Source organism: Peromyscus leucopus, chromosome 12, assembly GCF_004664715.2.
Source record: "Peromyscus leucopus breed LL Stock chromosome 12, UCI_PerLeu_2.1, whole genome shotgun sequence".
Classification (NCBI taxonomy): domain Eukaryota; kingdom Metazoa; phylum Chordata; class Mammalia; order Rodentia; family Cricetidae; genus Peromyscus; species Peromyscus leucopus.
This window is the reverse complement of record NC_051073.1, coordinates 61,440,790-61,455,148: the sequence shown is the minus strand read 5'-3', so window position 1 is coordinate 61,455,148 and position 14,359 is coordinate 61,440,790. Positions and strand designations below refer to the sequence as shown.

The 14,359-nt window shown below is 45.8% G+C and overlaps 1 protein-coding gene across 22 annotated transcripts in view; it reads right to left on the bottom strand.

The window, feature by feature from the left end:
- Kalrn (kalirin RhoGEF kinase) overlaps positions 1-14,359 on the bottom strand; it is a 607,498-nt gene that overhangs the window by 367,281 nt on the left and 225,858 nt on the right. For all 22 annotated transcript variants that reach the window (XM_028886329.2, XM_028886335.2, XM_037209787.1 and 19 more), the window contains exon 6: positions 4,360-4,482. In XM_028886329.2, coding sequence (XP_028742162.1) covers positions 4,360-4,482 — 123 coding nt within the window. The remainder of the gene's footprint in view (positions 1-4,359; positions 4,483-14,359) is intronic.

The following is a 14,359-nucleotide window of genomic DNA, read 5'->3' as shown; positions in this document are numbered from 1 at the left end:
ATATTGTCTTTGGGATTTTTAACTGCAGAAAAACATTTGATCGTAAAAGATGTTGAGTTAAACCAATATGTATATATTAAAGATATCTTGACTTTAAAATTTGGATATAAGGATGTGTTACTTTGGAAAGGAGACTCTGCTTTTGTTTCCACAGAAAGCCAGAGGCTATGGATTTGTTCCAGATTAAGACACATCAGGTTTGACCAGCCAAGACCACCTGAAAGGTCTCCGATGACACCATGGCCCAGATGATCCAACATCCAGAATCGTTTCAAGGCAACTGGCTCAGACGATACGGCCTCACGGACTACTCCATGATCCTTAAATATTCTTTGCGTCTCCATAAGATACAGCGCCCCCCCTCCAGCAGGAAGTAGTTAAGAGAAGCTACGCCCAAATTCCCAAATATACCAAGCTGGCTTTGGAGATGTGTAAAAGTTAAAACCTTCCTTTTTAAAAAAAAGAAAAGGGGAAGTGCTGTGGGATGATCTGTATGTCCTGTGGGAGCCCTTCTTGGGTTCTTTGTGGCATTACCCAACAGGTCCGTATAGAGGATGATTAGGACCATGGGCCTGAGTGCAGGTGTTTGAGATGGTCTGCACTTGGCTGTGCTGGGGGATGGTCTGTATGTCAAGTTGTTCTGATTGGTTAATAAATAAAACCTGATCGGCTGTGGCTAGGCAGGAAGGATAGGCGGGACTAACAGAGAGGAGAAATAAAAGGACAGGAAGGCAGAAGGACTGGCTGCAGCCGCCGCAATGACCAGAGACGCTGCAGCCGCAGCCATGACCAGCAGCATGTGAAGACGCCGATAAGCCACCAGCCGCGTGGCGAGGTATAGATTTGTAGAAATGGATTACTTTAAGATATAGATTTATGGAAATGAATTAATTTAAGATATAAGAATAGTTAACAAGAAGCCTGCCACGGCCATACAGTTTGTAAGCAATATAATGTCTCTGTGTTTACTTGGTTGGGTCTGAGCGGCTGTGGGACTGGCGGGTGACAGAGATTTGTCCTGACTGTGGGCAAGGCAGGAAAACTCAAGCAACACCTGCAGCTTGAAATAAAATGTGCTACAAAATCATTTATATGTACAGGTGTGTGTGTGTGTGTGTGTGTGTGTGTGTGTGTGTGTGTGTGTGTTCCAAGAACAGAGACTGAAATGCCTCAATGAATTTGCAGAACCATCCATATCCCTGCCCCTTCCCCCGGCTCTCCCTGAAGAACTGATCATTCCTGTAGTCATTGGCTGGAGAAGTGAGTCGCTGCTGGCATTCATCTGTTTCTTGGCAGCATCATTCATCACTGAGGCCAGGGAAAAAGCCTGTAATTCTCTCCATTCACCTGTTTGGAACGCTGCCATCCCTCTTTGTAGGAAGCCCCCTTTTAATAACAAACCTGTAAACTTCCCAGACAACGAGGACACCGAGCTGTGTTTATGGAGCACCAGTGCTCATGCAATTTGATCAAACAATCCTGGGATTTCCCTTCCCTTCCCCAGCAGCCCAAGAGGAGATCCAGCCTAATCAGGCTACAGACGCCGCCACGCCTCTGCTTGCTGCTGGCGCATTCACTGTGGAGCCCAGGGAGGCTGCGGATGGGCTGCTTCACACTAATTGGCTGTTGGACGTTAAACCTTTCATCTCCCAGTTCCAGAAGACACTACTCTTCAATATTTCTTCCCTCGTTTGTGTCCTGAAAATAACTTCCCCAGTAAATTTGTCAGAGTAAAGGTTTTTCCAATGTGCCATTAACTCATAACTACCCACACTAACTGGAGAGAGCAGTAATACAGGCCCTTCAAAGCCAAAGGCGCTGTCTAGCTTCCTAATGCATGGCTTCCAGGGGCTTGGTGGCAGACTTACCTCCCTAATTATGTTTGTCTTTGTTGCTTATTAAAATGAGTTTGACTGCCTTCGGGCCTGGCAGTTCGGTGGTGTGAAAATTCTGACACAGAATTGGTGGATGTCATCAAGGAAAAGCCACAAGGCACACAGATAATCAAACTTGACTAGGTTTGAGTTCACAGTCCTAATCACCGGTGATCAATTACTTTGTTCCCGTGGGACTGAGTCTGGGGATAAGAAATGACTGCAGTTGGCAGGGAAGAGCCTTTCCATTTAGACGAGGACATGAGACTCTGTTGTGGTCCAAACGAATCCCACATTTGTGTTGGTTTCCCACCCGGTCTCACGACCTTCTTTGTTGTACCCAGTGATCTTTCTGTGTGAGCCTCACACACTGTTCGTCTTTATTTACCCGACAGCCTTTGGTGGCTCCTACGCTTGTTATTATGGCCTTTCACAACTGGCCAACCCTCTCAGAAGCAACAGGACCCTGCCCCCTTGAAGTTAGAGGCGGTGCTGGGTTTGATACTGGCCACTGAACTGTGCATGAAAACTGGCCGATGGAGTGCAACCAGACATGTCACTTCCAGGTGGACGGTCTCAGAGCTAGCTGTGTTTGGTTTCACACTTCGGCCGAACAACTGGCAGGCCCTGAGGTGGTGGCTGCTGCTGACTCCATTGCGGGTGCCTGTGATGAACCCACCTCCCGCTAGTTAGTGAATGCATACCGGAAACAAGAAACTCTTGCTTTCTGCCACTTAGATTTTTTTTTTTTTGTTTTGTTTTGTTTTTTTTCCGAGACAGGGTTTCTCTGTGTAGCTTTGCGCCTTTCCTGGAACTCACTTGGTAGCCCAGGCTGGCCTTGAACTCACAGAGATCCGCCTGGCTCTGCCTCCCGAGTGCTGGGATTAAAGGCGTGCGCCACCACCGCCCGGCTCAGCCACTTCGATTTTAATGCCCTTAGTTAACTTAGCAGATCTGGCACTGCACATATCAAGCTACATTTGATTGAGTTTTCAGCTCTGCAAAGCAGACAGTGAACAACTGAAAGATGGAATCATTTCTTCTTCAGCAAGGTAAGTCTAGTCCACAGCACCTTTAACCCAAGTTGGTTGGTTGTGGACCATGAAATCCTCTTCCTTCTTGGCCCTTGCCATCATCCAGGTTTGTGTTTTTCTAACACTCTCCCTACTCCCAGCACAAATCTGCAAAGGGGTAATGTAAGGGTTCTGTCCTTAATTACGTCATCAGCCTGCGAAAAAGTGGGTGGGCCCTCTGTGTGTCCTTCTCTTTCCTTTCCGTTCCTTCCTTCTGTCTGTCCTCTCTCTCCCTCTCTCTCTCTCCCCTCCTCTCCCCCCTCTCTCCCAATAAAGTTCTAAAAAGGTAACTATGGCTCGTGACTCTCCTCCAGCACTTTCCTTTATTGGCATGGCCGCCGCAGGCGCCGTTTAACCAACAGGTAAAGCATCTTTGGTTTTCAGATGCATGGGGAATGGTGGAGCTCTGCCTCTGGACCAACAGCCAGAAAAAGGAACTCAAAAAAGGATATCTTTAGTGGAGACTTTCTTAGGCTCCACATGTTCGGAATATAATAAGACTTAAGGACAGAAGTCTTCTAAAGGAAGCCTTGGAGCTACCACCCAGAAAACATGGTACCCCAAAGCTAGGTTTCTGAGGGATCACATGTCATCTAGTAGACCCACAAGTCCCCATCTATCAAGACATCAGCATTCACTGGTGACTTACCACGCACCAGACGCAGTTCCAGCTGTTTTTCAACTAACTCATTGATTACCCAAGCAACCTTCTAACTTAGGTATGATTTATATTTCACAGATGAAGGACTGAAAGGGTGAAACATGGAGGTAAACTCCCTATGGCCACATTGAGAGGAAACGGTCTCCTCTTACGTCATGCCTCCTTGGACACGCCCATCACGTATGCTCGCTCCCACCGCATCCCACCCCTCCCTGCAAGCCATGCATTGCCAACTCTACGGACTGCCATCCTCCGAACACTCCTGCCTTCCAGACCGACATCAAACAAATCTTCTCCCCTCTCTCCACATCAGCACTCAAATATTTGAAGGCAGCCATCATGTGTCCCACAGGGCTCTTCTTCCCACTTTAAGCAGTCACAAGTCACTCAACACTTCCCAATACACCATAGCTTGAGGCCCTTCTCCATCTCTGCTCAGTGACTCATACTTGCTAGGGACCAAAAAAATGTCAGTGAAATCAGTGAAGTGGAACTGGTGACTGGCCGGTCATTTAGTCTTGTGCTGAGCTCATGCCCCGACAAGCACATTCCTTTCATAGTGTGAAGTGGGGTCATGATCTGCTATAGGAACAGCTGGCTGGCCTGGTGCCCTGCACAGGTCCCCATTCTGCTAAAAGAGCTGGACGGTCAGTGCGCCTTGTTCTAACTGGAGCATGCTCCTCCCTCACCTCGGCCCTGCTCCTTTCTTGTCCCGTTCCAGAGGCATGCTGGGAATGGCCTTTCCACTCACCATGGAGTTCATAGCAAAGTGATTGTGCTGCGTCTGGAGGTCCAGTGCGTGCTGGTAGCTGACGCCGATCTCTGTGTGGCTCTGAAGAAATAACTCCTTGTTGTGGCTTATCCAGTCGAACATCTAGAAGGGAGAAGATGGGACAGGGTGATGAGAGAGGTCATAGGTCAAGCAGGACAAAACATTCAAGGCTGGGAAGAATAAAACCCCTCATGCTGCTTCCCAGGGAGAAGCTGTCATCTCTCTGGAGTCAGAGTGGGCCACAGTCTGGTTTCACAGGAGAATCCTCACATTTTGGCATAAAGCTCTCCAGGCAGCTTCTGTTTCTCTACAGATCCTAGGGTCAAAAGAGAACTACAGAGGTGGGGTGGTGGCCCTTTGTGAAGCCTTTAGAATGCCCCAGGAAGGCTCCACACCTGTTTGGAGGACAAGCACTGAGGGAGCAAGCTGGGAGGCCTAGGCTACTCATTTGGGTAGCCACGTCTCCTCCAGGCAGCCCTCCCCACCACACACACAGAAGGGGACTGGTCAGAACCCCAGTTCCCGGAGTTCCAAGCTCTTTAGGATGCTGGATCTAAGCTAACCAGTGCATGAATCTTTCCAACCATTCAGCCTGTCTCAAAAATAAAAATGTGACCCAAATCAGCACAGTAAGATGTGAGAAGTTTGGGAGTTCTTTGGATGTAGTTTGTCCCCCTTGGACACTGCCCCGTGGGTCACCGATCTTGCCTTGCTGCGGCCACCGGCTGGAAGCCAATGGAAAGGAAAGGAAGGAGTCAAGGCAGCTTCAGGAACCGTCAGGGCTCTGATTGAGCTGGGTGTGAGCTCCGTTTTGCCTCTGGACTTCTCGAGAGGTGAGAATCCCTCTCTATTTTTCACCCATGTTTAACTTAGGGTTTGTATAGTTTGCCACCCAGAGCAACAAGTGAGACAGCTAAGAAAGGTGTGGCAGCACCTGTGAAGAAGAACTCTCTTCTCAGGCCAGATGCTCCATGTCTACATGCTTAGGTCCGTGGGGTGTGCACGTGCGTGTGTGTGTGTGCGTGCATGCGTGTGTGTGTGTGTGTGTGTGCATGTACATGCGTGCATGCGTGTGCGTGCGTGCGTGCATGCATGCGTGTGTGTGCGTGTGCGTGTGTGTGTTTGGGGATGGGTTGCTGCAGCCACTCCCAGGGTGGTAAGAGAACCAGATGAGCTCCGAGACAGGGGTGTGAGGGCTGCACCAGCTTTCCTATGCTAGCTCCTCTTTGTACACAGAAAAGTAAGCTTGCATTTCCAGTCACTCAACTGGTGTATATGGGATACCACCTGCCACATCCAAGGAGACGGAGGGCCAACGATGTCAAAAACGTGTTTCTTGAAATGAGTTGGCTTTTATAAAGTGTAGAAAACTGATCTGGACTCGGGTTCTGTTTACTTATTTATTTTTATTTGTCTGAGAATTTCATACATGAGTACAACACATTTTCATCATTAGCATCCTTCTCTTCCCCTCCAACTCCCCCCCGTATTCCTTCAACATTCTCTCTCAAATCTATGTCTTCTTCTTCTATAATTATTAGTGTGTGTGTGTGTGTGTGTGTGTGTGTGCGCGCGCGCGCGCGTGACTTAAATCACAAGTCTAAAGGTTTATGAGTATGATAGAGGCTAATCTGAGATACTAGCAGAGGATAAAGAGCAATACATTCCCCAGAAAATGAGGATCCCGTGTTAAGCCTTGACTTAGAAGAGAGAAACCAGATCGGCGAAGGCCAGCAGGTTAAGTGACCCTGCAAAGTGAGAGTGGAATACAGGGTGGGAATCAGAGCGGTCCAATATGTCACAGGCACTGAAAATACCCAGTGGTGCTTACCGTGCCTTGGGATGTAGACTAGGAAGAGCCAGCCAGAGGGTATACTTGGGGGGATGGCATATAAATCCAGGTGAGGGCCTGGAGAGGCAGTGGAGTCAGAGAAGCAGATAGGTTTGAGAGCCCCTTTAGACAAGATCTCCCCAAAGCTCATCATCACTTGGAGAGGAAAGGGTGAGAAAGAGCTAGCGAGACCAGCTATGGCATACCGGTCCTTGAAATCCCAAGCACCGCCGTGGGGGCTGCTGAAGGAGGAGGATTAGAAACTGATGGTGGGCAAACATAGTGGGCTGTAGTTTGAATGTCCTGCATTTGAGAGGCATAGGAGAGTTTCAATATCTATTCCTGTGGGCAGCTAGATTTGTGTGTGTGTGTGGGGGGGGGGGTCTAGAGAGAGACATCAGGGCTGCAGTAACTCATACCTGAACCTAAGAACATCAGCTTTACAAGTGCTTGACCTGAGAATATCCCACCAGAACTACTCAAGTAACAGAGGGGTTATTTCAGGCCAGGGTCTCCTGACCAGGCCGAGTAGATATCTGCTGTGTGTGCTGGTCTGCGTTTATCAGCCCCAGCCTGCCCCAGATTGCAGGCTGCGGGCCAGAGCTCTCCCAACCCCCAGTTATCATTAATGATGGAGAGGGAAACAAAGCAAGCCCTGGAGTTTGCAGTGTTCTCATTCTGTAGTTTTTGATCTTTAAAATTCTTCCTCCAAACCCCATTTCAAAAATAATTTCTCATCCCTTCTCCTTATTTACAAAAGATTTAATTATATTAACTATAGAAATGCTCCAAGTCCTGGGGACTTGTGATGATGAGAGAGTATTCACTCCACATCCTTTCTGGCTATCTCAGCAGCCCAGAAGTGACCTTGTATTTTCTGTCGAATAACTATTTAGATATACAAACTGACAGATGAGGTATGCGCAGCACCACGGTGATTAGATTGCTGGGCACCAGGTCCCTGCTGGCCTGCAGAGAGAGGAAAGCTGGACATAGGCCAAGCGAGGTAAGAGGCAAGATGGCCACAGCAGCTGTGTGCCCTGCTGAATCAGCTCCTCAAGGACTGATGCTGGCCCCAATGCCACCCCCAAGTTCATGTTCTGCTTCCTGCTTCCTGGTAGTGAGGCACCCTGACAAAGTTTAGTTTGTTCTGGAGGAACTGCTTCAAAGAAGCAACATGTGTCCCAGGAAGAGAGGAAAAGACCTGGTCTGCAGACTTGATGGTCTCATGTAAACGTGTGTTTATGACCCAGGAGAGGCATAAAACTTTTTAGAATTTTTGATTGAAAAAAATATATAATTAATTATGTAATATATCATATATTCTGATACATAATATATTACATATTCTGATTTGCAAGTGATAGTGATTCCTAGAATGAGAGTGAGCATGCTTGGCTCACAAACAGCACATTTTGAAACCCACGAAAAAATAATTTTTCTATTCAAAACAAAAATTAGTTTCATGGAATCTCCCGGGTTAGAACGTATATTCATTGCTATAGCTCATATTTCTAGTGGTTGAATTAAGGAATGTAACAAGAAAACTGGCCTTGTTTTACAGCCAGAGAAAAGCAGCTCCTTAGTCTCCACCACGACATTTCCCAGGTGCTTGCAAGTTCAAGTTCCAATGTCCATTTGCATGAATCATCTTATTGCACCCTCAAACAGTATCACATGAGTATTACCATCAGGTCCTCTTCACAGAAAGCTCAGAGAAGTGAAGCCCAAATTCTAGACATCATTATCCCACCCTGTGCTACATTTCCTGAGCGACTGTCAGCCGGGCTCTGAGAGGCTGTGTGCACCATGATGCCCCAGCCTAGCAAAGGTGCTTGGCAACACTTACTTGCCAGTACCCAGCTACCTCCTCACTATGGCTACACCACAGGAAGGGTCCCAGATGCTGGGCAGAGCTGCCTGAACAACAGCACTTCTCTCCATAAATGCTGGAAGGAATGAAGGAAAGAGAAGGGGTGAGGAGGGAGGGAGAGAGGAGAAGGAGAGAGGAAGGATGGTAGTTGGTCGTACCTAAGGTTGTTAATGTCTGGAGAAGAAAAATCTTTCTAAGTGGTCCTGGCCTCAAGCCAGAACCATTTATAACTCGATCCATTTGAATTTGATATCCGGAAGACACATGAGCCAGAATGACTAAAGATGAAAAGGAGGAATAGAGCAAAAGAGAATGTATCCACAGTAGCTTCGGATTCTTCATGTCTCCACCCTCACTTTTTGAGAAACTACAAATGTCACACTCAACAAAATGTAATATAACAACAAAAAATCCTTCCAAGAGGAAGGGTCATATCTAAGTAATGCAATTATCTTTCTGTCTGAACTGTACACAGTGTTCTCTGTCTTATTAAGAAAGATGTTATATGTAAGCTACTTGAGGGTTTTTTTTCATGTTTTTTTTTTTTTAACTAAGCTAGGTAATTTTTTATGCTAGCTAACTTCAGTAAACATACACAAAGCTGGTTCTTCATAAATAGTCAATGTTAAAGGAATCTATTTAAATGCAAATTAGGAAAATAAACACAAGACTTTCCATTTTTTTAAAAAGATGGGATAACTAAAAGGTTATTATTGTTCTGTTCTGTTTTTAATGAAGCATAACTATTTCATAGAGCGGGGATATTGAGTAAAAATCTTTTGTTTATTTCCTTCTTATAGTGAAAGCGTCTAACGTCATCTAACTCTCAAATGACCTGACTGTTGTTAGTATTGTACACTAATTATAGTTTACTTTGCAAATAAGATACTCATACTCAGCCTTGATGAGCTGATTAAGCAAAAAGTCGCAAAATAACTGGTGAGTTTCTTTTGGCTGGGTATGCACGGACAGGCATACACCCTGTACCCTGCAGTGACTCATCCCTGTAAGGTGCAACAACCTCCTGTAGGTGAATCTTGTTAGGCCCGGGAAACAAGGTCTCCAGTCAATTATAAAATAAAATCTTGTGTGTTCAAGTACAAAGAGCAGAGAATACAAATTATTACAAGCTGCTGTTTGAACTTTACCAAGCCGTATCAAGGGTCTGAACCTCAGGGTTTTTTTTTTTTTTTAATCTGTAAAACAGATAAATAATGATTATATTATTTAAATAGAAATAACAATTTATACTATTTAAATCCTAGGCCACCAGGGACATTCAAATAAAATGATGGATTGGAAAAAAAAAAAAAACTTTGTTGAATGCTACATGCATACGGATTTTTGAATCCATATAATGAGTCTATTCTAGCCTACTCCCAAATATTTTCCTTTAGATCCAAACAGCAGGTGAAAGGTGTGGGGGTAAAGCTACAAGTTCATACAACAAAAGCATCAGGGGCTAGTGGGGCTCACACCTGCTGTTCATACGTGTGTGAAACACTCACAACCCACACACCTGAGACCCACCACTGGAGCAACCATAGGCCTCTGCAGAGAGCTGCTCAGAGGTACCAGCACTCACTCACACAGGGACCCTGTGGGTGTGTCTGCCTACACAAGACTCAGAGCCCTTCTACCAATATACTTGGGCTCTGGCGCCTTCCTACTGCCCTGGATGGCCTGACCACAGAGACAGCATGTTAGGCAAGATCTTGTGCCTCATCTGATCTCCCTGCCTCTACCTAGCAAGGAAGCATCCACACTCCCCCTTCTCTGCCCTCTCTGCCACAGCCTAACTCTTTCACTTCTAGAGACTTACTCCCTTTGGTTTGTAACAGTCCCCCCTCCCCTCCCTCCCTGCCCCCCCCCACTCAGCAGAGATGCCTATTAAAATGCCATCTTTCCTGTAATCCCCTTTTGGAATTAGTTTATCCTGGATATAGAAAGAGCTCAATAGGCCCTTTCTGATCACAGGCCACGGATGTGATTCTAAAATAAGGTGGCAGAGGGATCTTAGACAAAAGATGAGAGGCCCTTATAAGCACACGGGAACCAGGCAAATTTCCTGACTTCACAATTCTGCGTTCACGGAAACTCTCGCTGCCCCGGGGCGCATGCTCTATGTGCAGAAATGGCAACACACAGTCCTCACGTGTGCATTCTCGCCCAGGGTTCTTAAGACCCTTCAACCCTGGTTTTCAATGATCTACTCTCTGAGGATGAAGCTTTCCTGATTTTCTAATGAGGAGGAGGAAGGGGAGAATTGGGGGGAGGGTGAGTTGAAAACAGGGAAGAGAGAATATTAAAGATACCAAAATGTGGACCTAGTTTCTAGGTTTCAAGAATTCTTGCTGAAGTCGGTCCTCTCCTGTGCTGGTTCCTTTAGTCAGTCCTGCAGACTGTGGGGTCGTGTGTGTGTGTGTGTGTGTGTGTGTGTGTGTGTGTGTGTGTGTGTGATGTGGTGTATGTGTGTGTGTGACCATCCTTACCCAGATCTCCATAGAGACAGGGACATGGCCTGACAGGATGTCCTGGTGACAAGCATGCCTGCCTTCTGTTATGCTGGCGCCATGTCTGCCTACAGACGTCTCCACGTTGCATGAAGGAAGCTGCTTCCTCCTGGTCACAGACCTGGTCTGCTCCAGGGAGGAGAGCCCTGCTGGCTATCTAGGGGGCAGCATCCCTGTTTGTTCGCTAATCAGCAAGTACGCCAGTGTTACCCATCAGGTTGTGTCTGTACCTGCACTGTGGATCCCATAGCACACTTCCCTCACCTCCCACCCCAATTTCTTAAACCTTAACACCCAGGTCAACAACAGCACTGTTGTTCACAACTTTTAAAGAGTCCGAGTGTCTTCATAACACACACAAATGTCCGCTGTGAGCAAAGCCCTTTCCTTCTTCTGCATAGCAATCCAACCTCCAGTTAGCATCTAGATTCTGTTTCCATGACAACAAATAAAGATGCTTCAAGCCAGCGTGTTATTGAATCTTGGCGAACTATAAAGATACTCCCTGCCTGGGAAGCTGTACCTGGATTGGGAGTAACTACCCAAATACTACACACGCACTGCCATGGACACCACACTTGGGCTGCCTTGAATGGTGGCTTTTGTAAGGAACATGTTCTTTGCACGGACCTTGTCAGCTGTGTCAAGTGGTACAAGATACAGGTTCCCGTGGGGCACTGAGTTTGTGAGCATGCCCACACTTGTAGCTGCCAAGGCAGATCTTATGTCCTTGTACTTGAGCTGGGCTGCTGGGCTAATGGCTATGGCTAATGGTGGGCTGAAAGAGCTGTGGCAAGCTAGAGCTAAAATAAAAGAAAATGAACTAATGGCCAGAATACACTGACAATAGTATGGTACTTTTCTCATCTTCTTGTTCTCCATCCCCTTTTCTCACTTTCAATATTTTCCATATAACAGTAATAACAATAACGGTAGCAAAAAAAAAAAAAAAAAAAATAGTCCTGACAGCGACTATTCACTAAGTACTCTCTATGTGCTGGATATTGTCCTAAACATTTTACATATGTTAATTTACTTAATCCTCCCAGTAATGTCATAATAATTTCCCCATTATTAACATCCAGTATCATCACTCCATTTTACAGAATAAAAGACTAAGGCTCAAAGGATTTAATTAACTGAACCAGGTGCACAGCTAAGTGAAGGAGAGAGTCAAAGCCAAGAGGTCTAGTTCATGTTGATGTTCTTAACTCTGATGTGTTGCTTTCCAGCCAAGAGTCTCACCTAGAGCTTCCTTCTCCCCTCCCAAGCTCCCAGGACTGTGCTCTGCTCTGCTACTCCTGTTTATTTTCTACCTGCTTCCTCCTTGAGGTCTTACGATGTAGACTGCTTACTGCTTGCTTGAGTCTGCACCCCCAAGAAGGAAGTCAGGTGCCCCCCACTTCTCAAGTCTGTTTGATATCAATTTATTCTCAAGAAGAATGGATGTGTTTTCGTTTTCTGTTTTTCTGACTACCTGGCTGGCCCTCTCAGCCCAGTGCTTTTCAGACACAGACCATTTGCCTAGCATCCCCCTTCTTTCCTGGTACCCAATAGCACCTTATCTCATGGAAACCAGGGCTTTCTTATCATTGAACCCTTTCCTCACATCATATACCTACTCTCAGCATGATGGAAATGGCAGGAACATCCTAACTTTGGAAGCTCACCAAGTTCACGGACTTCTCCACACTTCCCCCACTCCCCTGTCTCTCCCCTCATGGCTTCCTTTTGTGTCCCTCAGACCTTTACTCTGACAGTGTAAGGACTGGACTGCCACACTTTGTCCCAAGCAATCCTCACATTAATGTTGTCACAAAGAAGGTAGTGTAAGTTGTGTTTTAACATGGCAAGAATTTAGTATGGTTGGCTCTCGATATCTGAGGATTTTGAAGCTGGGGACTTATAAACTGTGATCAAAATAGATGAAAAAATTGCAACTGGACTAAATGCACACACTTTTTTCCAAGTCATTATTCCCTAAATAATGCAATATAATAAAATTTATGTGGCATCTCCACTGTGTTAGGTATCATAAGGAATCTAGGGACCACTTCAAGTATCCTGGAAGGTGTCTGTAAGTTACATGTCAATATTATGCCACTCATCAAAAGGAATTTGGACAGCCTCAGATTTGGGTATCCTCGGAGTTCCTGGAACAACTTCCCACAGATACTGAAATGACTGCAGGAAGAAGTGAATTGCCTAGGATCACACAGCTTATAAGTGATGAAGATAAATTCAGAATCAAATGTCCATCTGAACTGACAGCCCATGCAATTTCCTGTTTCTGGATGTTCTCTATCTATAACTTCTCAGATGACTGACAAGAATAAATATGTGCCAGGTGCCACACAACGGGATTTATACGCATGCTCTCAATCCTTATAACAGTTGTAAGGGGAGACAACTACCATCACCCCCCCCCCTTTCTAGGTGAAGAAACAGATTCAGTGTGATTCAAGTCAAGATCACACAGTCAAGCTAGCATACTAAATACTCAGATCTAGGTTTGCCTGATGCCAGAATCCATGCATTTAAGCCACCATCAAATTATCTTCTAAATACACACAGAAATAATGGGATGTCTGTGGATTCCTTATGAATCCATGGCACTTGTGGATACAACAGAAATGTCCCCTTGATCTCCCACCCACTTGACAAACTGTCATATCTTTTCTATCATATTATCACCTTTTCTTGACTTCCCATCCCAGAGCCCACCTTAGGTCTTTTATTTCCAATGCTTCTGCTACTCATATCTCAGCCTCTCCTACCTGGACTATTTCGTTACCTCCCTAGCGGTCTCTTGGACTCCATTCTGTCTCTTATGCCAAGCCACCTGCCTGGACCATGTTTATTCCTGTAAATACTGCCTTCAACAGGACATCCCCTCACTCAAAAAAAAAAAAAAAAAAAAAAACCAACAACAACGGACTTTTTGCTTTTTGCAAAGCAAAATCGTCTTCTTAGTGCTTCCCACAGATCTGCCTTACTCTTATCATTTCACAGCACATTCCACACCGAGCACCCTTTCCATCCAAGTTAATTTATTCACTGCTGTGCAAGCATATCTCAACATGCACATCCTCCTTCCACACTGTGGACCACATCGTCCCCTAGAAAAATGCTCCAAGCCCCAATCTCCAGATCATTCCCCTTCCGTCCAAATGGACGTCTCAATTTCTCCCAATGCCTTCTTTGACCAGAGGACCATCTCCTGACAAACGTTTTCTCTAAATGTCTTTAGTGCCTACCTTATCTAAAGGGTTTTCTTAAAAGCTACAGCTTTCTGGGCCCCGTCCTTGAGATTTAGTCAGAAGGAGTGATCCTGACGGGCTTACATTTTTATTTAACAAGTTTGTGTGGACTGTGGTGTGTCAGGGATAAGGGAATCCCTGTGAGACTCAACCTACCATCAGCAGGCAGCAAAGACTGATGGTCTTTGAAGGAAGGGATACACACTGAAGGTCCCCTCTATCCCCTGATTCTCTCGCTGCTGGTATTTTCCAGGCTATAGAACAGGGACCTAGGAGCTTAACAGAAAACAGCAATGGTCCTTTTGTGGTGCTGGGGATTAAACAAATTAGACAAGCACGTTACCCACCAACCACTTCTCCCACAAGGTGACAATGGTCTTGGTGAGTATTAAAAATAGAGATAATATTCAGGGCTGGCAAGGTACCTGGGATTTAGGAGATAGGTTATTAGGGGGGAAGGAGCTCTAGAAAGGACTCCTAATAATTTTTCTATGATTTCATA